The 24,607-nt window shown below is 44.0% G+C and overlaps 1 protein-coding gene across 3 annotated transcripts in view; it reads right to left on the minus strand.

Annotated features, from left to right (window-relative positions):
- The window catches only part of LOC311144794 (proprotein convertase subtilisin/kexin type 5-like), a 74,229-nt gene that overhangs the window by 10,869 nt on the left and 38,753 nt on the right, over positions 1–24,607 (minus strand). For 2 of the 3 annotated variants that reach the window (XM_084180926.1, XM_084180928.1), the window contains exons 10-20: positions 21,133–21,236; positions 19,650–19,767; positions 16,034–16,222; positions 15,602–15,738; positions 14,930–15,043; positions 13,184–13,286; positions 10,120–10,313; positions 9,702–9,786; positions 8,782–8,885; positions 8,526–8,664; positions 8,057–8,172 (exon numbers count right to left, since the gene is read on the minus strand). In XM_084180926.1, coding sequence (XP_084037052.1) covers positions 8,057–8,172; positions 8,526–8,664; positions 8,782–8,885; positions 9,702–9,786; positions 10,120–10,313; positions 13,184–13,286; positions 14,930–15,043; positions 15,602–15,738; positions 16,034–16,222; positions 19,650–19,767; positions 21,133–21,236 — 1,403 coding nt within the window. Of the gene's footprint in view, positions 1–5,196; positions 6,834–8,056; positions 8,173–8,525; positions 8,665–8,781; positions 8,886–9,701; positions 9,787–10,119; positions 10,314–13,183; positions 13,287–14,929; positions 15,044–15,601; positions 15,739–16,033; positions 16,223–19,649; positions 19,768–21,132; positions 21,237–24,607 lie in introns of those variants that run through there. The other variant, XM_084180927.1, reaches the window with a different exon arrangement.

Raw genomic sequence — 24,607 nt, forward strand, 5'->3', positions numbered from 1 at the left:
CTGCAGAGAGCTGGGACCAAAGTAACAAAGCCTACCATCAGTAACACACTACGCCGCCAGTGACTCAAATCCTGCAGTGCCAGACGTGTCCCCCTGCTTAAGCCAGTACATGTCCAGGCCCGTCTGAAGTTTGCTAGAGTGCATTTGGATGATCCAGAAGAGGATTGGGAGAATGTCATATGGTCAGATGAAACCAAAATATAACTTTTTGGTAAAAACTCAACTCGTCGTGTTTGGAGGACAACGAATGCTGAGTTGAACACCATACCTACTGTGAAGCATGGGGGTGGAAACATCATGCTTTGGGGCTGTTTTTCTGCAAAGGGACCAGGACGACTGATCTGTGTAAAGGAAAGAATGAATGGGGCCATGTATCGTGAGATTTTGAGTGAAAACCTCCTTCCATCAGCAAGGGCATTGAAGATGAAACGTGGCTGGGTCTTTCAGCATGACAATGATCCCAAACACACCGCCCGGGCAACGAAGGAGTGGCTTCGTAAGAAGCATTTCAAGGTCCTGGAGTGGCCTAGCCAGTCTCCAGATCTCAACCCCATAGAAAATCTTTGGAGGGAGTTGAAAGTCTGTGTTGCCCAGCGACAGCCCCAAAACATCACTGCTCTAGAGGAGATCTGCATGGAGGAATGGGCCAAAATACCAGCAACAGTGTGTGAAAACCTTGTGAAGACTTACAGAAAACGTTTGACCTGTGTCATTGCCAACAAAGGGTATATAACAAAGTATTGAGAAACTTTTGTTATTGACCAAATACTTATTTTCCACCATAATTTACAAATAAATTCATTAAAAATCCTACAATGTGATTTTCTGGATTTTTTTTCCTCATTTTGTCTGTCATAGTTGACTTGTACATATGATGAAAATTACAGGCCTCCCTCATCTTTTTAAGTGGGAGAACTTGCACAATTGGTGGCTGACTAAATACTTTTTTCCCCCACTGTACATACCCAAACCAGAAGCCATGGATTACTTCCGCACTGAGCTAAAGAGTAGAGCTGCCGCTTTCAAGGAGCGGGACTCTAACCCGGAAGCTTATAAGAAATCCCGCTATGCCCTCCGACGAACCATCAAACAGGCAAAGCGTCAATACAGGACTAAGATCGAATCGTACTACACCGACTCCGACGCTTGTCGGATGTGGCAGGGCTTGCAAACTATTGCAGACTACAAAGGATAGCACAGCCGTGAGCTGCCCAGTGACATGAGCCTACCAGACGAGCTAAATTACTTATATGCTCGCTTCGAGGCAAGTAACACTGAAACATGCATGAGAGCATCAGCTGTTCTGGATGACTGTGTGATCACGCTCTCCGTAGCCGATGTGAGTAAGACCTTTAAACAGGTCAACATTCACGAGGCCGCAGGGCCAGACGAATTACAAGGACGTGTACGCCGAGCATGCGCTGACCAACTGGCTGTAATACCAACATGTTTCAAGCAGACCACCATAGTCCCTGTGCCCAAGAACACTAATGTAACCTGCCTAAATGACTACCGACCCGTAGCACTCACGTCTGTAGCCATGAAGTGCTTTGAAAGGCTGGTCATGTCTCACATTAACACCATTATCCCAGAAACCCTAGACCCACTCCAATTTGCATATCGCCCTAACAGATCCACAGATGATGCAATCTCTATTGCGCTCCACACTGCCCTTTCACACCTGGACAAAATGAACATGTATGTGAGAATGCTATTCATTGACATCCAACACCATAGTGCCCTCAAAGCTCATCACTAAGCTAAGGACCCTGGGACTAAACACCTCCCTCTGCAACTGGATATTGACGGGCCGTCCCCAGGTGGTAAGGATAGGTAACAACACATCCGCCACGCTGATCCTCAACACGGGGGCCCCTCAGGGGTGCGTGCTCAGTCCCCTCCTGTCCTCCCTGTTCACTCATGACTGCATGGCCAGGCACGACTCCAACATCATCATTAAGTTTGCCAATGACACAACAGTGGTAGGTAGGCCTGATCACCAACAACGACGAGACAGCCTATAGGGAGGAGGTCAGAGACCTGGCCGTGTGGTGCCAGGACAACAACCTCTCCCTCAACGTAATCAAGACAAAGGAGATGATTGTGGACTACAGTAAAAAGAAGAGGACAGAGCATGCCCCCATTCTCTTCGACGGGGCAGTAGTGGAGCAGGTTGAGAGCTTGAAGTTCCTTGGTGTCCACATCAAAAACAAACTAACATGATCCAAGCACACCAAGACAGTTGTGAAGAGGGCACTACAAAACCTATTCTCCCTAAGGAGACTGAAAAGATTTGGCATGGGTCCTCAGATCCTCAAAAGGTTCTACAGCTGCACCATTGAGAGCATCCTGACTGGTCGCATCACTGCCTGGTATGGCAACTGCTCGGCCTCCGACCGCAAGGCACTACAGAGGGTAGTGCGTACTGCCCAGTACATCACTATGGGCCAAGCTTCCTGCCATCCAGGACCTCTATACCAGGCGGTGTCAGAGGAAGGCCCTAAAAATTGTCAAAGACTCCAGCCACCCGAGTCATAGACTGTTCTCTCTGCTACCGCACGGCAAGCGGTACCGGAGCACAAAGTCTAGGTCCAAGAGGCTTCTAAACAGCTTCTACTCTCAAGCCATAAGACTGAACATCTAATCAAATGGCTACCCAGACTATTTGCATTGCCCCCCCACCCCTCTTTTACGCTGCTGCTACTCTCTGTTCATTATCTATGCATAGTCACTTTAATAACTCTACCTACATGTACATATTACCCCAATTACCTCGACTAACCGGTGCCCCCGCACATTGACTCGGTACCGGTACCCCCTGTATATAGCCTCGCTCTTGTTATTTCTACTGCTGCGCTTTAATTATTTGTTACTTTTATTTCATATTGTATTTTTGTGTGAATTTTTTGGGTATTCTTTCTTAAAACTGCATTGTTGGTTAAGGGCTTGTAAGTAAGCAGTTCACTGTAAGGTCTACCCCTGTTATATTCGGCGCATGCGACAAATAACACTTGATTTGATTTGATTTGCATCCCGTGTGTGGCCGTAATGCCTTCTAAAAACATACATTCCTTTTGTGGCCAGTGACCGCTGTGCCCTTGGGCTGAATATAATAATTATAATTCCCTTCTCCGGGCTGCGTGCCGAAGCACCTCTCACTCACATGGCTCTCAGTCACGTGATCGGGTCTTTCTCACAGGCTACAAGTGAAGACAAATACTTCAGGGATGCAACTGCGCTCGTCCTTATCAAATTCCGAGGCGCAAATTGAAGATATTGGAAGAAATTATTATCCAAACATAGTCTGGGACAGTTGTGGGATGCGCTAGATCCAAATTAATACAACCTCTAGCATCAAAAAACCTGTTTTAAGCAATGAGCCTGACGCAACAGATGAGAACGTTTAGCTTAAAATGTTGATAAATTATTAGGCTATTTCTTCACATTATAAGCACAGCAATGAGCACACGGCAGTAGGTTATAAGCGCAAATGTTCCTTTAGCAGGAAAACACCATTCTCAAAAGTGACCACAAATGCGATTATGCATGTATTGCTTTTATTATAAAAGGTATATTTTTATGGTGAAAGTTATCTTCCCCAAACTTGAAACTCACGTGCTGCGTATGTATGTCAGTCAATTAGGCTCTACACCCGTTGTAAAGTGGATTAATGTGCTTCATTTTAAAGAAGTTATTTGGCCACTTTAGTTGTGATACAAACCTTATCAAAACATATAGGCCTATGGGCTAGCCTACATGAGGTGTGCGACTATGATTTGAAAAGGTCACACAAAAAAAATGTGCGGTTTGCCTTGGGCATCATTCACAAGTGATAATATATAATTCACAAGTGATAGGCTAATATTGTCACCCATCACACTATTCTTGATTTAATCTTGTCTTTACATATACTAAATAATATATATGTGAGAAATTTGTTTTGATTTAGAATGGACCATTATCATGAACCTGTCTCGAAACCGGGGCAGCGGAAAAAAATACAGGTCATCTACGCACTTAAATAGCGAATGGAGGACGCTTTTCACGTGGTTCATTTTCATGCCAGTCAGGTAGGTTGTAAACAGAAGCAATGTGCTTAATATTAGGAAAGTTGAGAAATAAACATTGTAGGCCTAGCCTATAGAAAGCTGATGGGATCCTCCTCTTTTTAAGAGGCCATCACTCTGTTCTCACGCAATTGCAGCCTATAGAAATGTTGCACAACATGAGCTCTCATGAAGTGTTTGATTAGATTTTCGATGACACTTGCATTGATGTCAGAGTGATTAGAGGGACAATAGAGTGCTGAGTACCAGGCAGTTAGCAAGTTTGGTAGGCTACTAATGACTATCAGCAGCATCAGAGCTTGGAGAAGCCTAATTACTGTGACTAAACGGTCATGTGGAATTTGACTGTCATCATGACTCGTGACTGCCGGTGTAGCGGTAATACGGTCACGGTAACAGCCCTAGTCTGATGCCGAAAATTATAATAAATTGTCTACTTCACCCATTAATTATTTTTGTGTAGTTCCAGTAGTTAGCTGCACTGCTAACTACGTAGATTTTAATTCAAATCTAGGTAGTGTTTTCAGTAGTTACTTACTTTTTTAGTAGTTTACTACTCCAACACTGACTGCGTTGGATAAAAGTCTCTTCGGATAAATATGTCTGCTAAATGACCAAATACAATTATATTACATACATCCTGTAACTTCTTGCTAAACCTTGAACTTAAAGGAACATAATGTTGGGTGAGGAACAGGCTGGGAGGTTTATCATACAACCAGGGTTGTGTTCATTAGGGCTCACAACAGAAAACGTTTTCAAACTTTTCATAATGAAAACTCAAATTAGCGTTTCTTATAGAACAAGTCCATGTAGTCCCTCCCTGTTTCAGTTAGTTATTTTTCAATTTTGTGCCTAATAAACCCGACCCAGATGAACAGTGTGGGGAAATGATTATGTTCATAATGACCATAAGTGGCCAACAGAGCCTAGCAGAAAAAATACACAAAAAGATTAACAGATTAACCAATTTAATTAAAATTAAAACTGTAAGTAAAATATAATCCAGACTAGGTCTTGGAGGAGTAATGACATTAATATATATAACATCGACACTAGTGTACAAAAAACTACTCTGATACTATCTAATCAAATCTAAGTAATCTTCAACAATGACCAAGAATACGTGTCTGTTAACCAAAGGGATCAATACATTTTTATTTCAAATCAAACCAAAATCATCAGTACAACACAACTACAGTAATTGTTCAAAAGGTATAAACCCACATTGAGAATATTTATTCTTTATTGGAATACAGTGCTGTATCCACCTCAGTATTCATTCTATAATAGGTTTTATCAACAGGTTTTTCAACCACTACAAAGTTGACTCCTATAGCCTGTGTGTGACAGAGACAGACAGTGGTCACATTTTGCAGCACCAACCATTGTCTTGGATTCTCAGTCTCTCTGAGGCGCTTACAACACGAGTCTTGTTCATCAGGGCACACAACAGAAAACATTTTAATATGTCATACTGTCTGTTTTCTTCCGTTTGGTGCATAATGAGCACGACCTTTATGAAATGCATGCCGTTTGCTAGTGTCATGGACATGTCTTGAATGTGTGGCAGCTTGCTAGGATAGAATAACATTTAAATGAAGTCAACCAAAAACATCTACCATATCAAAGAAGATGATCTAGAAGATCAATACAGTACCAACTCTGTTTGAATGGAATGACATAACCGTGCAATGTTGTGGAATAAAGCCCTGATAGTGCTGCTGTTTGTGAAAGTGCAATGGCCCCATGGTCTCATGTAGCAGTAAGATATGGGTCTTGTTCATTACGGCACACAACGAAAACATTTAGCAAAAAAAAAAAAAAAAAAAAAAGGTTTCCTATTGGACGAGCCCAGGTAGTCCTTCCCTGTTTAAGTCAGTTTTCTTGTTTTTTGCCTAATAAACATGACCCTGATTTATGTAATGTAGTCTTTTATAAACAGATGTCTCATCTTAGGACCTGTGGAATGATTTGTGTCTGAACCTAAGTGAGTCAAGGGTACCTGTAACGTTCTCCCTCTCACACGCACACTACCTGAAATATAGATGACAGTTTTGCAACCTCTATTCCTGTGGCACACAATTGCTACATGTAGAATGGGGACATGATTTTCGCAACTATCAATTCAAGTGTTTGCACAATCGTGCGTGCGTTCATGTGCGCATGTATCCTCACTTGGCAGATAGCAAACTTAACCCAGACAGTTTTCACATTATTGAGTGAGCTTTTAAGTTTATTTACAAACACACAACCGGGGTTGATACGTTCATCAGCTTTCACCTGTGCATCGTTAATCTTGACAAGGAGGAGAAAGAAAAAAAAACATGAAGGGAAACAGATTCACAGGGTCCCTCCTGCAAGCTACACATCCTACATTGGAAAAGGGTACAATTATTTTGGCATCGATGCTTTGGTCACAAAATACCGACACATTATTTGTTTTCGTTTTTTTGTAAGTCCCAGTCGCTACTGTCGCCCTGACCACATGTCCCAGTACAGGAAAAGGTAGGTTTGTTGTAGTTTTGTCATCACACCTCCGACGTAGTCCCTTAAGAGGCACAGATTTTCTTATAAATTATGTAACTGAGTGAGCGGGCTGTGGTAGAGGGGTGCCGCCCCCCCCCCCGTCCCCTCGCGGGATGTCCAGTCACCCTTTTAGCGAGCATGTTCTGCAGCACAGTTGCTGCAGCACTTTCCTCTGGCACAGATTGTTCTTTTTAACAAGCACACAGAAACTGCCTTCCGCCCAAGATTCTTCATTTGCTTTCCCATAGACCATGAAGAAGAGATGGGGGAAAAAACAGGCAGAGCCGTGGGATTGGTCAGGACAGGCGGGCAGAGCCACATGATTGGTCAGGAGAGGAGTCAGGTGACAAAGATTTTGATCCATCAGAGATGTGATGTTCATCGGAGGGGAAAGATTGTAGTCCAGCAGGAATGATTGGATCCATGTCGTAAAGTAAAACAGACATTTTGGGAAAAATAGAAAACATTTCAATCAATTTCAAAGAGGGACAATTTCAAAAGTAAAAACATAAAGTAACTTTTCATCAGAGATGACTTTGCACACAAAAAGTGGGTCGCCAGTCTGTTGTAACCTCAATTTGAAAGAATGGACATTTAAACTTGCAGTGTACTCAAAAACCAAGAGAGTCTTGAGTTGGCTACAAGCTGAAGTGATTCATTACCAGTTAGTCAATAAAACACTTTCTCTTAGTCTCGGTAGGTCATGTACAGACTGGGGATGACACTTTGAATATAATCAGATCTTAAGAAAGTTATTGACCATAGAGATGCCACAAATCCTATTTTATTAGCTACACACACTCCAGTACAATAAGTAGAGTTTGTTTTACGAACCACAAATAAACTCATAAAAGCAGAAGGCAAGGAAATGAATTGCCCTTAATGCCGTTGCCCACAAATTCACAGAAGCAATAATGGCAAAGATAGGGGTGGGCTTTCTTTCCAACTCTATGGTCACGACTCACAAACACCATCATATCTCACAGACAAATGGGCCCTGTAGGTTAGGGCTGAAAAGGTTAGCTGTGTCACTGGAATGCCAAAAATAGAACATGGACACTCTCTATACTGGGTTACAGTATGAGGCCACAACACCAACCTTTCATCTAGTGTGTGAGATATGGGGAAGGTTTTGCAGAAACAGAAGTTGCTTCATTTTAAACAATTTAGACAAGATGTAAAGGGAGATTGGGATAGATGAAGTAGGAGTGAATACATGAGCAAAGATCGCGACAAAATGCGCAAGAGATAAAAGGTAGGAGAGAATATGGAAAAGAGTGATAAGGAAAGAATGTGACGGATGAGGGTGAGGGGCAGATAGGAAGTAAACTAGGAGAGCGAGAAAGAGGGGAGAGCTAAGAAAGCCTAAGAAAGCTGCGACCTGTGGTGAGCAGCCACTGCTAGAACAAGCTTCTGAAATAAAGAGTCTATAATATACATGAGGGGTTTCTAGTACTCACCATCTTTGCAGATGGTGCTGAGCACACACACTCCTGCCTCCAGGTTGTAGCCGTTCACACAGGTGCTGCAGTTGGTCTCGCCGGGCCCTGTGCAGGAGTAGCAGCTGTGGTCACACCTGGGGGTGGGGGGAGGACGGGTAGAACTAAGGTTTGGGCGATAGAGGGCACACTTTCCACAAAGCCTGTTGGTCCCTTTTACAAAGTTTATGATTTAGGTACATCAAATAGGAGGGCTGAAGGGCAGATATCCTCCAGACCAGAAAGTGAGTAGAGGTAGAGGATTAAAGGAGGAAACGGCAGGTTTAAGGGACCATAGATATTGGACAGATGTTGAAACCGTTTGGAAGATTAGGGTCTGGTTTGAGGCAGTTAAACATGCCAGGATAAACATGCCAGGTTTGTAGGGAGGAGGTGTCAAAGAGAGGAGGAAGTGGAAGGTGTGGAATTTGTGTGCGTCAATCCGACTCACTTCCTGCAGGACTTGTTGACGTCGCCATTGTCCAAAGTCTGCTCGGCCATGTAGTATCCCACGCTGCAGGCGGACACACAGCGCCACTCCTCCATTAAGTAGCTCTCTGAACACTTGATACATGCCTCCATACCAGTGCCTGCAGACAGGGGGAGACGGTGAGCAGTGCACAGACTTCACTTTAGGCAAAATATCGATTTTTACTTTGGGCAACTGAGTAGTAGGCCCCATCTTTACTTTGTGAAGGGAGCGTTACCTGCACAGGTGGCACACACTTGGTGGCACGGCACGCAGGTCCTCCTGTGGCCATTATAGTAGGTCCCGGGGTCACAGGTCATCTGACATTTATTCCCCTGAAGACTGGAGAGAGCAATACACTAAATTACACAGTCACACATTAGTACACAACACACCTCTCTAGCAACAGGTCTCTTTTTTCTGCATTAGTCTCATACATCAGAAATAAAATCATACACTATACATAGTCCAGTGGTTTTCAAACCGCTCCTCTGGGACCCCAGACATTTGAAAACATTTTTGTAGCCCTGAACTAGCTCACCTGATTCGCCTTTTCAAGGGCTTGATGATTAGTTGAGAAGTTGAATCAGGTGTGCTAGCTGTGGAATAGTTCAAATGATTGGAATGTCTGGGGGTCCCCGGGGAGAGGTTTGTTCAGAAAAGTCTGTTCAAGAACAGGAGGTTCTAAACCCGATTCTGAGAAGTTGCTGTGAGGACAGGTTTCTGTGGTGCACTGAGCTGAAAAACAGCTGGACTGAGTTATATTAGTTCCGTTTCCCAGAAAGGATTTGGGTTTTTGTCCTCCCTCTTTCCTGTGAATGGTGAATAGGAGTGACTGTCTGTGGTCTTGCGGGCATTCTGAAGTATTACTGCACACTTGTTACCACCTCTGTCTCAGACAGCACTGAACACTAGCAGAAGCAACCCGAGTCAGGCTGGGTTCAAGACCACAACATTTTGAGATGCTTCAAAGTGTTTTGTCCTTGATCTAACTGAAACGCTTTGGAACGGTAATCAAGATGATCAAAAGCCACCAAAAACTCCACGAGACACGTCAAAATGGATCCCTGGACCGTTTGGTGATTCGACTACTACTAGAAACCAGTAGTTTGTGAGGGAGGCGATGTTGGGAAGTGGGTTTGGCTTGGCTTGGCGTACCTCATCCCTGGTTTGCATTCTGTGCAGATATTAGATGTGATGCACTTCTTGCAGTTTTCATTGCATCTCCTGCACATGTTGGAATCTGTAACACGAGAGAAGACGACGTCCAGTCACATAGGGACCAAAGAGGCATTGGGAGTGTTAGGAGGACTGGTGTGGGGGTCAGAGCTGAGTGAGGGAGAAGAGGCTGAGTTTGAGTATGGTGGAGGGGGGGTGGGTTCAAATCTGGGCCTCAAGGTTTTCATCCTTTTCTTCTCTGGGACTGGTTCAATCAATCAATCAATCAATCAATCAATCAATCAATCAACTGCCTACCAGGGAGAAAATAAAAAACTGGAAGTACTTCAGACTTCGAGGCCCATATTAGAATAATCCTTGTGTGTGTATGGGTGTGTGTGTGGAGACGTGGACTTGCCGTGGTCCAGATAGAAGCCGTCCACACAGCTGCCCACGCAGGTGTTGGAGGCCTCGTTAAGGTGGAAGCCCGGCCTGCAGGTGGAGCACTGGTCGCTGCGGCTACCAACACAAGTCTCACACAGAGACGAACACTTCTTACAGCGCTTCCTGTCATCGCGGAAAAAGCCGGAGGGGCACTCCGACACGCACGTCCTGCAGCGGAGAGATGGAGGAGAGGAGAGAGGGAGGAGAGGAGAGAGGGGGAGGAGAGGAGAGAGGGGGAGGAGAGGAGAGAGGGAGAGGAGAGAGAGGGAGGAGAGCGAGGGAGGACAGGGATGGAGAGGAGGACAGTAAGGGAGAAATATGCCTCATTATCATTGCTGTTATTGGCTTACGGGAACAGGCTAGAGGAAAGAAACTGAGTGCGAGGCTGGATTTTTGTACTCTTGACCACTGACTGTTTGAACAAGGTGATAAATCTAAATCCACACGATTGCAGAATAACAACCCCTCTCCCCCTGGGGGAGTAGACAAAGTTCATGGCCTGAAGTTATACACATCATATGTTTGTGTGCGTATCGGCTTATATGGCTGCATTTGAGCGTGCGAGTGTGTGTGTGTGTGTGTGTGCGCGTGGGAGTGTGTGTTTCTGTACGGTGAACAGGTCCATTCTTTTAAAGCACATCTGTTAGATAACTCCATAAACCTCCTTTGCCCTTTCGTTCTCACGCTGTTTTTTTACAAAGGTGAAACCGTGTGCTCCAAAACTTCTCTCCCACGTCAGATCACCCTCCCCCACCAACCCCACCCACACCAGTTTGGCGGGGTCATCAAAGAGAAACATAGGGATATAATTATGAGCATTAAATGACCCCCCCCCCCCCCCTTTCATTTCACCCTCCCCAAACTCCACTCCAGCTACATCAAGCAAACACTCCGGGGTTGGAAGCAGTGGGAAAACATTGTATTCTTAGGAGGGCTAATGATGAGGTTTTACAGAACAAGACAGAGCACCTGCAGGCTTCTTGTTTATTAGTGTACTGCGTACTGTGTTCGGCTGCTCGCAAAGACAAAGGCAATTACAGTGGACTTCAATCCCCAACTCACACGATCACACCACTCAACCGCCCCCTTCTCACATACAGTGGGGGAAAAAAGTATTTAGTCAGCCACCAATTGTGCAAGTTCTCCCACTTAAAAAGATGAGAGAGGCCTGTAATTTTCATCATAGGTACACGTCAACTATGACAGACAAATTGAGAAAAGAAAATCCAGAAAATCACATTGTAGGATTTTTAATGAATTTATTTGCAAATTATGGTGGAAAATAAGTATTTGGTCACCTACAAACAAGCAAGATTTCTGGCTCTCACAGACCTGTAACTTCTTCTTTAGGAGGCTCCTCTGTCCTCCACTCGTTACCTGTATTAATGGCACCTGTTTGAACTTGTTATCAGTATAAAAGACACCTGTCCACAACCTCAAACAGTCACACTCCAAACTCCACTATGGCCAAGACCAAAGAGCTGTCAAAGGACACCAGAAACAAAATTGTAGACCTGCACCAGGCTGGGAAGACTGAATCTGCAATAGGTAAGCAGCTTGGTTTGAAGAAATCAACTGTGGGAGCAATTATTAGGAAATGGAAGACATACAAGACCACTGATAATCTCCCTCGATCTGGGGCTCCACGCAAGATCTCACCCCGTGGGGTCAAAATGATCACAAGAACGGTGAGCAAAAATCCCAGAACCACACGGGGGGACCTAGTGAATGACCTGCAGAGAGCTGGGACCAAAGTAACAAAGCCTACCATCAGTAACACACTACGCCGCCAGGGACTCAAATCCTGCAGTGCCAGACGTGTCCCCCTGCTTAAGCCAGTACATGTCCAGGCCCGTCTGAAGTTTGCTAGAGTGCATTTGGATGATCCAGAAGAGGATTGGGAGAATGTCATATGGTCAGATGAAACCAAAATATAACTTTTTGGTAAAAACTCAACTCGTCGTGTTTGGAGGACAAAGAATGCTGAGTTGCATCCAAAGAACACCATACCTACTGTGAAGCATGGGGGTGGAAACATTATGCTTTGGGGCTGTTTTTCTGCAAAGGGACCAGGACGACTGATCCGTGTAAAGGAAAGAATGAATGGGGCCATGTATCGTGAGATTTTGAGTGAAAACCTCCTTCCATCAGCAAGGGCATTGAAGATGAAACGTGGCTGGGTCTTTCAGCATGACAATGATCCCAAACACACCGCCCGGGCAACGAAGGAGTGGCTTCATAAGAAGCATTTCAAGGTCCTGGAGTGGCCTAGCCAGTCTCCAGATCTCAACCCCACAGAAAATCTTTGGAGGGAGTTGAAAGTCCGTGTTGCCCAGCGACAGCCCCAAAACATCACTGCTCTAGAGGAGATCTGCATGGAGGAATGGGCCAAAATACCAGCAACAGTGTGTGAAAACCTTGTGAAGACTTACAGAAAATGTTTGACCTGTGTCATTGCCAACAAAGGGTATATAACAAAGTATTGAGAAACTTTTGTTATTGACCAAATACTTATTTTCCACCATAATTTGCAAATAAATTCATAAAAAATCCTACAATGTGATTTTCTGGATTTTCTTTTCTCAATTTGTCTGTCATAGTTGACGTGTACCTATGATGAAAATTACAGGCCTCTCTCATCTTTTTAAGTGGGAGAACTTGCACAATTGGTGGCTGACTAAATACTTTTTTCCCCCACTGTAGATATTAGTTTTGCGTTTATGGTGTGCCCTACTGAACACGACCCTTGTCACAACAGTTCTCACCGTGTTTAAATGATTGGGTAATCACCTACTTCAATCAGTGCAAATGAGTGAGAGAAGGGAGGTGCAACATTCCTAACACTGCAGTCAGACCAATGACTATTGCCTAAATCATGAACATGCTATCCGATGTTGGTGAATTCAGAGAGGGGCAAAAACAAAAAGACAAGACCGGAAGTCCCTCCCTGTTTCAGTCTGTTTTCTTCAGTTTGGTGCCTAATGAACATGACCCAGCTGTTGACCTGCAGGAGGCAGCCAGAACACTGACATGCTAACCTGGTGTTGTTCTTGAACTTGAGGAAGTAATGGAGGCAGTTGATGCACTGGTGAGGTCCAGGGCCTTCACAGCCGTTCTCGTTGCACTCACTGTCACAGAGCCCTGGTGAAGAGGATATGTTATACAGAGCATTATGGGTACTGTAGTTCCTCATGTTACGGGGGAGGTGGGGGGGGGGGGGTAGGTGGAGACTTTATGAATGAGACAAAACTGGGTGTGACTAAAGGGAGGTGACTGGCATTCCAACCAGTCAGTGAGTGAGTGAGTGAGTGAGTGAGTGAGTGTGTAAGGTGTTCCTTGTTGTGCTGAAGGCAGGAGAATGTTATGTCTACCGAGCGTATAAACGTTGGGGCTGTTTATGTTCTGCTGTCATGGCTGTGTGCTGTGGCTTATCAAACTGGCTAATGGACTATCAGCTACCTCACTGTAACCTCAAATATGCTCACATTGGGCGGCAGGTAGCCTAGAGGTTAGAGTGTTGGGTCAGTAACCGAATGGTTGCTAATTCTAATCCCCAAGCTGAAAATTCTGTCGATGTATCCTTAAGAGAGGCACTTAACCCTAATTGCTCCAGAGTCGCCGTTGATAATAGTGGACCCTGGCCGTGACCCTACTCTCCGACGGTGTCTCATGGGGAGTTGGGACATGCAAAAAAACACATTTCCATTTCACATACGCATGTGTGTACAAAACATTTAATATTGAGTTGCACCCCCCCGCCCCTTTTGCCCTCAGAACTGCCTCAATTCGTTGGGGCATGGACTCAATAGGTGTCGAAAGCGTTCCACTGGGATGCCGGCCAATGCTTCCCACAGTTGTGTCAAGTTGGCTGGATGTCCTTTGGGTGGGGACCATTCTTGATACACACGAGAAACTGATGAGCGTGAAAAACCCAGCAGCATTGTAGTTCTTGATACAAACCGGTGCGCCTGGCACCTACTACCATACCCCGTTCAAAGGCACTTAAATATTTTGTCTTGCCCATTCACCCTCTGAATGGCACACATACACAATCCATGTGTCAATTGTCTCAAGGCTTAAAAATCCTTCTTTAACCTGTCTCCTCCCCTTCATCTACACTGATTGAAGTGGATTTAACAAATTACATCAATAAGGGATCATAGCTTTCGCCTGGATTCGCCTGGTCATTCTAATTCATGGAAAGAGCAGGTGTTCCTAATGTTTTGTAAACTCAGTGTATAAGCACGCCCTAAATTATTATTAATATTTTATCATTATAACCCTGCACGAGAGAGGGAACCCACAGAGGTAAAGAGAGAGAGAGAGAACAGCGAGAGAGAGCGAGAGAGAACAGAAACAGGGACAAAGAACAGAGAGAGGGAGGAAGAGAACAGAGAAGAGGGAGAGCACAGAAAGGGGTAGCAAGTGAAGGAGAGAACAGAGAGAAAGGGAGAGCACAGAGAGATAGGGAGAAAACAGAGAGGGAGAGAACAGAAAGAGAGGTAATGTCAAGGTAGTGCGAGAGATTAATAATAAAGAGGTAGCAAACAGAGAGAGAACAGACAGAGCGGTAGAGAGAACAGAGAGGTAGAGAGAATCAAAGGTTTATTTGGTATAAGTGCCTGGCCCTGATCCTTTTTTCCTCCCCCTTAGTCTCTCCTCCATTTGCACCCCCCTTTCCTACTATGTCTCCCTTGTAACAGGATTCCTGTATTCTGTCCTCCACCTCTTTTTCCTTACAGTCCCTCCCTCCCTCCCTCCCTCCCATCCTATTCCCCACTCACCGTTGTACTCCTCGTCTGCAGGGGGCTCGGCCGAGCGAGGCTTGTCACTGCGCAGGGAGGAGTACGGGTGCACAGAGGTGCCATAAAGCACCAGGGACCACTCCTTCAGCTTGCCTGGGGGTTGTGTCGCCCAGCACAGCAGACACACACACAGACAGACAAAGAGAGAGAGAAAGAAAAATACACATCATTGGTATACTGCTAAGCAATATAAATGTGGTTATCGGTGAGTATCCTTAAAGGGGCAATCCTAAATTGAAACAATAAAGCGGGCTCCCCGCCCCTGTTCCGGTAAAAAGCTGAAGGATGGGGCTGGAGAAATGTAACCACTCTCAAATTCAAAGACAGAGCTATGGATGCAAGGCCTGACCATCCATGACATCAAACTGATAGTTTTAACCATGTTTTGAGGCTATATAGTGTTTGTTTACATGTACTTTGTTTACAAACATCGGAGTAAAACAAGCGTATATTTTGGGTTCTGATGGGGTACTACAGTCGAACTAAGCTCATGAGGCATTTATGTTATATTCTTCACAAATCAATGGGTACATATCACAAGTCCAAAAAACTGTAGATTGCCACTTTAAGGGGATAGTTCACTTTTTAAAGCATATTTTCCACTGGTACGGTCACTCCTTTAAACAGGGTGGCTTCTCTAGTCTACTGTACCTGGGACTTTCTGGCTGCGGAGCTGCGAGGGGGAATCATGGATCTCCAGGATCCAGTCCCCGGCCGCCTTCTCCCCCCAGCAGTGGGTGGTCATGAACTCCCAGTTCTTAAAGCCCTCCATGGAGTGGTCGAACAACCTAGAGGAAAGCACACAGAGACCACATTTCTATTTCCTACAAAGGAAAAACCACACGGTTCGACCACATTCAGATCACACACTGGAAAGATACAGAAGTAGAATGTTTCTTCATTCCTGGTCCTGGGAAGCCACAGGGGTGGGCAGGCTTTTCTTATTCCGGTCCAGTACCAACACACCTGGTTCAACTAATCAACGGCTTAATGATTAGTCTAATCAGTTGTCTTATTGCCAGGAAGAAACACTGGTGTGTAGAGTGTGAGAGGGAGCGGAGTAGAACTGAAGGGGAGATTCACCTGTTGGCGAGCAGCTGGGACTTAGTTCCCGAGGGGGACGTGAGATTGATAGACAGGTCGCCACGGCGTGGGTGCGTGATGGTGATGCGTACGACTACGTGCTCCAGGTAGATGACATGGTGGTTGAAGTTGTCAATGCAGCTGGTGGCCTTGTACACGGAGCGCACCACGTGCTCTGGGCGGATCGTCCTGCAGGCAGAGGGAAGCAACCAATCAGATGTCAGTGTCAGAGCAGTCACCCAATCAGAATCTAAATCTGACAAGATAGGAAGTGGAACCCACAGAGTAGACGAGCCAGGTGCTACCCAGCTATCATGGATTATTGATTCATCTCAACACTGGGTTATTGAGAGCACACAATAACGTTTAAACCCCATTATTCAATCAATGTTCAAATATTTAATTTCAAGAGGCTCTAGTCTAGTTAATATTACTTAATTTAATTCAATTGGTCTGATTTGAATAGAAATGAATTCACAGCCGGGCCCGCAGCATATGGGCCATTAAAGAACAGAGAGCACACAGCAGAGTTTGGATGGCCAAGCCAGAGGATGGCAGCGGGGACGGGTGACACGCAGTCTTGGATCCTAAACACTACACCAGAATCCACGCTAGTGTGCGTGTGTGTGAGTAAATGTGTTGGGGTGTAGATCTGCATTTAAGTGTGCTTGGGGCAGTGGCGTACTGCAGTTTCTGAGCAAGGTAACTTTCTACAATTCAACACATTTTGCCATGGGGCAAAGACAAACATTTGCCGTTTTATAGCTAATCTCTTGCTATTCTACACATTTTGCCATGAGGCCGAGAGAAAATGTTGCTGTTTTAAAGCTAATTTCCTGCAATTCTAAACATATTGCCATGGGGCAAAAAAATTGAAATAATAATTTTATAGCTAATCTCATGCTATAAAACTGCAATTGCGAGGGCTGTGGGGGTGTATGGTACGCTAGTGGCTTGGGCGGGGGGCTGGGAGGAGACAAACCCAGATTACAACTTCCCTGGCGGTCTACAGATCCTACATGTTTTCTTCTCCAACGCTCCAAGGATGAGAAGGCCCAGACATTACCAAATGCAATGGAGAGGCCAGTGGTGTCTCAGTGTAGAGACCTGTGACTGGAAGATGACGACAGGAGAACAGCTCCAGATCAAAAACAAACTGCACTGCCAAAAGCACCCTCCGTTCTGCCCCAAAAACCTGAGGGGCCACAGCCGGCGGTCCTCAATTCACATACTACACACACTCTCACAAACACACGCACGCCGAGATGGGCTTCCCATAAGATTCCTATGGTCTGGCCAGCATGGGGCTGATAGATAGGGAGCTTGACTGGGGAACTAGCATGAGGCTGATTGGTTCCATTCAAAGCCAGTAAACTAAACTGTGATTGGCTCTTTAATGTGTTCAACAGGAGCCCGAATAAACATCCAGCTGCACAGGGAGAGAAAAAAAAAGCGGATCAAATTGAAAGGGCCTGTGATTGCAGGGGTTGGAACCAAAATAATTTTCAAATAATTTAGTTCTGAACAGAAACACACTTTTTTTTGTTCCGTTCCGCTGTTCCAACCAGCAAAATAAAGTTCTGAACCGGTTCAAACCAAGAAAAAGTACAGTTTATATCTTTCCTTTCTGTTCCTTTTTAAACCTCTGAAATATATATATTTCTTACATTTAGCTCGACATTAAATGACTTCACCAATCAGTGTGGATAGAGCAGCTTGCTGTGGAGCGGGTAAGCGATTTAATCTGTATAGTAAAGTTGTTAAGAGAAAATTGTATTTTGCCATAACAGTATGGTTTAATCATAATTTAAGACACACACACACACTGTGCTGCCAGTCAGTGTAAGGCGCGAGAAGCAACTGACATTTTGAGTGTGAGGAGAGAGGCTGGAGGAAGCTTGCCTTGAAGTGCTGGGCATCTTATGACATGCATTATCTGAATTAGGCCCACAGAATTATACCTATGGAGGAGCGGCTTCTATAAAGGTACTTTGAATGTCATTCTCAGTTGGTTTAAAGTTGGACCAGAGCAAAGGTTAGCTAGCTAACAAGCTTGATTGTGCAGAGCAGACCTAGAATTAAAAACACGTCTTACCTTTTTATAGTTAATAAATCCGATGTGATAACTATACTAGCATTGAAAAAGTAAATCCATTCTTCTCTAATTAAATACCTCTCCCTAATTTCTGAATTACGCTTGCAACCTATGCTTCAAAGGGGAGGGGCAGGTAGCCTACACACACACCCACCGGCAAATATTTCCAGCTGGCAGGCAGAAGCTGGAATACATTTCTGAGTGAGGGCTTAGCATAGGCGCTTTGTTGGGATTTTTGTGGGACTGGAAAATGCCCGGAATGTAAAATAACGTTATTAACCGGTTGCCATGCTTTTAAAATAACGGTTCTGTTCTGGAACAGTATGGATCACTTTAGTTTTTAGTTTGGGTTCTGTTCCTCAAATAATAGTGTTATTTTCCCTGAACCGGTTCCAACCCTTGGATGATTGTGTGTGTGTTTTGTGTGCATGTTAGGGATGTGACAAAAAAAATAAAAAATTAAAACAGCCATTTTTTATTGTTAAAAAAAAAAAACATACATGTCCCACTCCTCATCAATGTGATGGCTCGTTGCAGTGATGTATGACAGTGTGTTCATAGATGTCCAACAACCTGTTGTTTACATCACATATGGTGTTGGAGAGCTCGCGCTTTGTACTTGCAGAGCAATCAATCATTGTACAATTTCTCCATCAGGGCCGTCACGGTTTTTCGACGTGGCATCTTGTAGTCTGGTTCTAGATATGCCATTAGGTTATTGAAGCCGACATCCTCTACCATTGACAATGGCTGCATATCAACTGCAATCAGCGCTGTGATTTTCTCACGCTGTCCCTTATCACACTGCTGCCAGCAACGGGTTGGGTCTCACGGTGCCTCCCTTTCAGCATTGCACCTGTACTGCCACTGTAGCTCAATTCCACCTCACAAAGTTTGCATTTCATCACTTTCTCATTTAACTTCACAAAGTATTGCCATACAGGACTTTGCTGCTGTTGCTTCCCTGTCCCACTCTGCCATTTTTCCAACTGTTAATGACGATGAGGTGTGGAGCGCTCAATATCTATGTCAAATAATTTGAAAGATGCATATCGCCTCCTACTTACAGCGTTGTTGCAATATATATATTTTTTGTCTTTATGATGATGATCGGACCTGTTAGTGGTCGTTTTGTGATAAGTGCACTGTGATTTTAATTGTAAAACAATAACGTTTTCAGTTAGGGATTTTTTCTAAACGTTAACGATCGCAAATTCGTTTAAACGTCACACCCCTAGTGTGTGTGCATGCATGCATTTTGTATGTGTGTTTGTGCAGGCATGCGTTAGACCCTCCAGAACTAATACTTGGCTGGCTCCTCTGTGTGCAGGAGCTTTCAGAAATCCCATACGTGGGTGCATGAAGAACTTTTGGACAGAAACACACACATGAACATGACCCTTGGTTGCTGTTAAATATAGTGTTTTCATGTATTTCTCAATAGCTCTGAACAGATTACATTTGATTGGTTGGTTGATTGGGTAAGGACAGGTCCATTAGGGAGGTGTTACTGTGTAGTACCTAATCTGGCGGTCGGCACTCTCCACACAGATATGCTGCGCGGGGACCTGCTTCCATCGCTCCGCCTCCTTCACCATAGCCTCCGCGTCCATCAGGCCAAAGCCATACAGGTGGCTGACTGCAAGACACGCCCACCGTCAGTCAATCCACACAGCCAATCAAAATAGTTCAAAACCACACATCACTTCAATACATTTCACAGAACCATATTCATATCTGTAAGAATCCACCCCAATAAGCACAAAGGTGTTGCCTTACAGCCTAGATTGTTTTTTTAATTCACTGATCTAAACAACCTATCCCACCAAAAAATCTAGACAGTTTAAAAAATGTATAACAACCTGAAATGTTTTCATGAGATAAGTATCCACTGCTTTATGAAAGAGCTTGAGTAATTTTGCCCAGAGGAATGGATAAATACTTCTAGCAAATATCATAGCCTTGATTCAGGATTCTAGAGTACGCAAGATTAACTAAGTATTGACACAGAGGACTTTTTTTTTTTTTCACCTAATTTGTAACCAAAAAATGTTTTAAGTAAGAATTGTGCAAGGGGGTGGATACTTTCTGAGCCAATGGTTATTCATGCCTTAGAACAGTGGTCACCAACCTTGTCTGAGTCAAGATCACTTTCTGAGTCAAAATGCAAGCCAAGATCTACTGCTCAGATTATATATATATATATTTTACACGACTTTAAAAAACGTAAGCCTATGCAACATTAAGCAATTAAAAACAGTTATGGAGCAATGAGGTTTCGGATTGGCCAGCGGTAGACCTATAGGTGCACTTGATTTGCTCTCAGGGCCTGCCGGGTAGGCAGAGTTATACCTTCAGACACATGAAATGGTTAAAAATGGGAACACATTGCCTTCCTGGCGCTAGGGCTGCTGAATCAAGTGCACCTACCACCAACAGCGCAAAACAAACACAAAAATAGGAATGCAAGGCTTTATCATTGTTATTTTGACAGAAATGTTTGGTGATTAGGAATGTCTTCATGATCGACCGGTTGGTGACCACCGCCTTAGAACAACCAATCAAAACAGCCATCCAACCAAAGCAGTATCACAGTAAAACATCAGTAAGTTAACCCAATCCACAAAACCAATCAAATATTGTTTCCCCATCCCTCCCCCTCTTTCTTTAAACCTCCGCTCTCCATTTCCTCTGGATGAACTCCCCACCTCCTCCCTTTTCTCTCTCACTAGGTTTCCCAATCCTCTTTGAAACAGCCGCTTGGAACAACTCCAGACGGACTAGGACTGCAGTCTCAGTCTCAGTCTCACACACACTCACACTCCACAAACACACACACTTATGAAACAAAGTACTCCGCATGAAATCCCTGACAGGTAGTTGGCAGGCGGTAGGATGGTTTATGGTGAGTGACTGGGCTAAGAGTAAGTGAGGGGTATGAAAGAAAGAGGGGAAAAAGAGGTGAGTGGCAGAGGGAGGAGAGGAGGCGGGCAGTGTTAAGCACCGTTGTATCCAGCGGTGTTGGTCTTCCAGTCAGGGGCGTTGAGGTGGCCAGCTCGAGACGTCTTGACAATGATGTGCTGAACATCCCTCCACGACAACAGAGGACTGGAGGAGAAATCACAAAACACCACAGAGACACACTGGTGACCAACAATATCCACAGACTTAACACGGTTTGTGTGTGTATGTGTGTTTGTGTGTACTATACATATGGTGCTTGGGTGTTTGCGTGTAACAGAAAGGGAGCGGGAGAGTTAGGTATACCAGATACAGTATGCCCATCCATCCGCCTCCCTCCCCTCTCCAATCTCACGTGATAACCATTACAAGATGGCAGCCATGTGTCCTTTGATGTAAAGACGGTGCTTAAAAAAAAAATATATCTAGGTCACCAAGTTTCCTGGGAATCCCTTCATATGCCGTCCAGATGCTTCATTATTTTCTCCCGCTCTCATCTCTCCCTCATCCTCTGAGCACAGCATTTCGGAAAATTCCGAGGCAGCAGGTTTTTCTAGAAAAGTACTACTCCGCAAGGATATACAGTGGGGTCTGAAATTATTGACACCATTGATAAAGACGAGCAAAATGACTGTATCGAATAAATAGGTATATTGTAAGTTTAAAATGTTTGGGAAATTATATTATACTAATATAATTGCTCAGAGAAATACATTTTGTTTAACAAGTAATACAAAAAAATCTCAAAAAAGTAGGGGTCAAAATGATTGACACCTCTGTTTTTAATACCTTTCAATACCTCAACTTTTTCAAAAATATTTTATGAGTTGGAGAACACATTGGGAGGGATCTTTGACCATTCCTCCATACAGAATCCTTCCAGATCCTTGATATCCTTCGTCTGCGCTTATGGACATGCCCTCATCAATTCAAACCACAGGTTTTCAATGGGTTTCAAGTCCGGAGACTGAGATGGCCATTGCAAAATGTTGATTTTGTGGCCAATTAACCATTTCTTTGTGGATTTTGATGTGTGCCTGGGGTTATGGTCTTGCTGGAAGATCCACTTGCGGCCAAGTTTCAGCTTCCTGGCAGAGGCAACCAGGTTTTTGGCTAAAATGTCCTGGTACTGGGTAAAGTTCATGATGCCGTTGACCTTAACATGTGCCCCCAGGACCAGTGGAAGCAAAATAGCCCCATAACATCAAAGATCCACCACCCTACTTTACAGTAGGTATGGGGTTCTTTTCTGCTTAGGAATTCTCATTTTGACAACAAACCCACCACTGGTGTGAACGGCCAAAGAGCTCTATTTTCATGTAATCTGACCAAAGCACCGGTTCCAATCCAAGTGCCAATGCTGTTAAGCAAACTCCAGGTTTTTACATTTGTTGGGTGACATGAAAATCTACCAATAAGGTGTCAATAATTTCAGACCCCACTGTATATACAGTTGAAGTCAGAAGTTTACATACATTTATGTTGGAGTCATTAAAACTTGTTTTTCAACTACTCCACAAATTTCTTGTTAACACACCATAGTTTTGGCAAGTTGGTTAGGACATCTACTTTGTGCATGACACAAGTAATTTTTCCAACAATTGTTTACAGACAGATTATTTCACTTATAATTCACTGTATCACAATTCCAGTGGGTCAGAAGTTTACATACACTAAGTTGACTGTGCCTTTAAACAGCTTGGAAAATTCCAGAAAATGATGTCATGGCTTTAGAAGCTTCTGATCATCATTTGATTCAATTGAAGGTGTACCTGTGGATGTATTTCAAGGCCTACCTTCAAACTCAGTGCCTCTTTGCTTGACATCATGGGAAAATCTAAAGAAATCAGCCAAGACCTCAGACAAAAATGGTAGACCTCCACAAATCTGGTTCATCCTTGGGAGCAATTTCCAAGCGCCTGAAGGTACCATGTTCATTTGTACCAACAATAGTACGCAAGTATAAACACCATGGGACCACGCAGCCTTCATACCACTCAGGAAGGAGACGCGTTCTGTCTCCTAGAGATGAACGTACTTTGGTGCGAAAAGTGCAAATCAATCTCAGAACAGCAAAGGACCTTGTGAAGATGCTGGAGGAAACAGGTACAAAAGTATCTATATCCACAGTAAAACAAGTCCTATATCGACATAACCTGAAAGGCCGCTCAGCAAGGAAGCAGCCACTGCTCCAAAACCGCCATAGAAAAACGAGACTACGGTTTGCAACTGCACATGGGGACAAAGATCGTAATTTTTGGAGAAATGTCCTCTGGTCTGATGGAACAAAAATAGAACTGTTTGGCCATAATGACCATCGTTATGTTTGGAGGAAAAGGGGGGTAGCTTGCAAGCCGAAGAACATCATCCCAACCGTGAAGCACGGGGGTGGCAGCATCATGCTGTGGGGGTGCTTTGCTGCAGGAGGGACTGGTGCACTTCACAAAATATATGGCATCATGAGGAAGGAAAATGATGTGGATATATTGAAGCAACATCTCAAGGCATCAGTCAGGAAGTTAAAGCTTGGTCGCAAATGGGTCTTCCAAATGGACAATGACCCCAAGCATACTTCCAAAGTGGCAAAATGGCTTAAGGACAACAAAGTCAAGGTATTGGAGTGGCCATCACAAAGCACTGACCTCAATCCTATAGATCATTTGTGGGCAGAACTGAAAAAGCGTGTGCGAGCAAGGAGGCCTACAAACCTGACTCAGTTACACAAGCTCTGTCAGGAGGAATGGGCCAACATTCACCCAACTTATTGTGGGAGGCTTGTGGAAGGCTACCCGAAACATTTGACCCCAGTTAAACAATTTAAAGGCAATGCTACCAAATACTAATTGAGTGTATGTTAACTTCTGACCCACTGTGAATGTGATCAAAGAAATAAAAGCTTAAATAAATAATTCTCTCTATTATTATTCTGACATTTCACATTCTTAAAATAAAGTGGTGATCCTAACTGACCTAAGACATGGCATTTTTACTAGGATTAAATGTCAGGAATTGTGGGAAAACTGAGTTTAAATGTATTTGGCTAAGGTGTATGTAAACTTCCGACTTCAACTGTACACTCCCCTCCATATGTATTTTGACAGTAAAGCTAACATTTAAAATGTGGCTCTATACTCCAGCATTTTGGATTTGAGATCAATGTTTCATATGATGCAACAACAGTACAGAATGTATTGAGGATATTTTCATACATATCCGTTTCACCGTTTAGAAATGAAAGCACTTTATGCATCTATTCCCCCACCCCCTCTCCTGAGTAGATGTTTCTGAACACTTCTAAATTAATCCTGATAATGCCATGATTAATAAAAATCATGAATGAATCATGAATAATGTTGAGTAAGATGCCGTTCAGAGGCAACAAAACATGGTGGTATGATCTTTGTACCTCTAACCTTTAACTCATTACTCACAATTAATTTAACAAATAATCATGGTAGCATCCACATGAATGTAGCAGTGTTCAGAAACATCTATTCTTCCTTACAATAAAAGTGACT

The sequence above is a fragment of the Coregonus lavaretus genome (assembly GCF_964263955.1).
Source record: "Coregonus lavaretus genome assembly, chromosome: 17".
Classification (NCBI taxonomy): Eukaryota; Metazoa; Chordata; class Actinopteri; order Salmoniformes; family Salmonidae; genus Coregonus; species Coregonus lavaretus.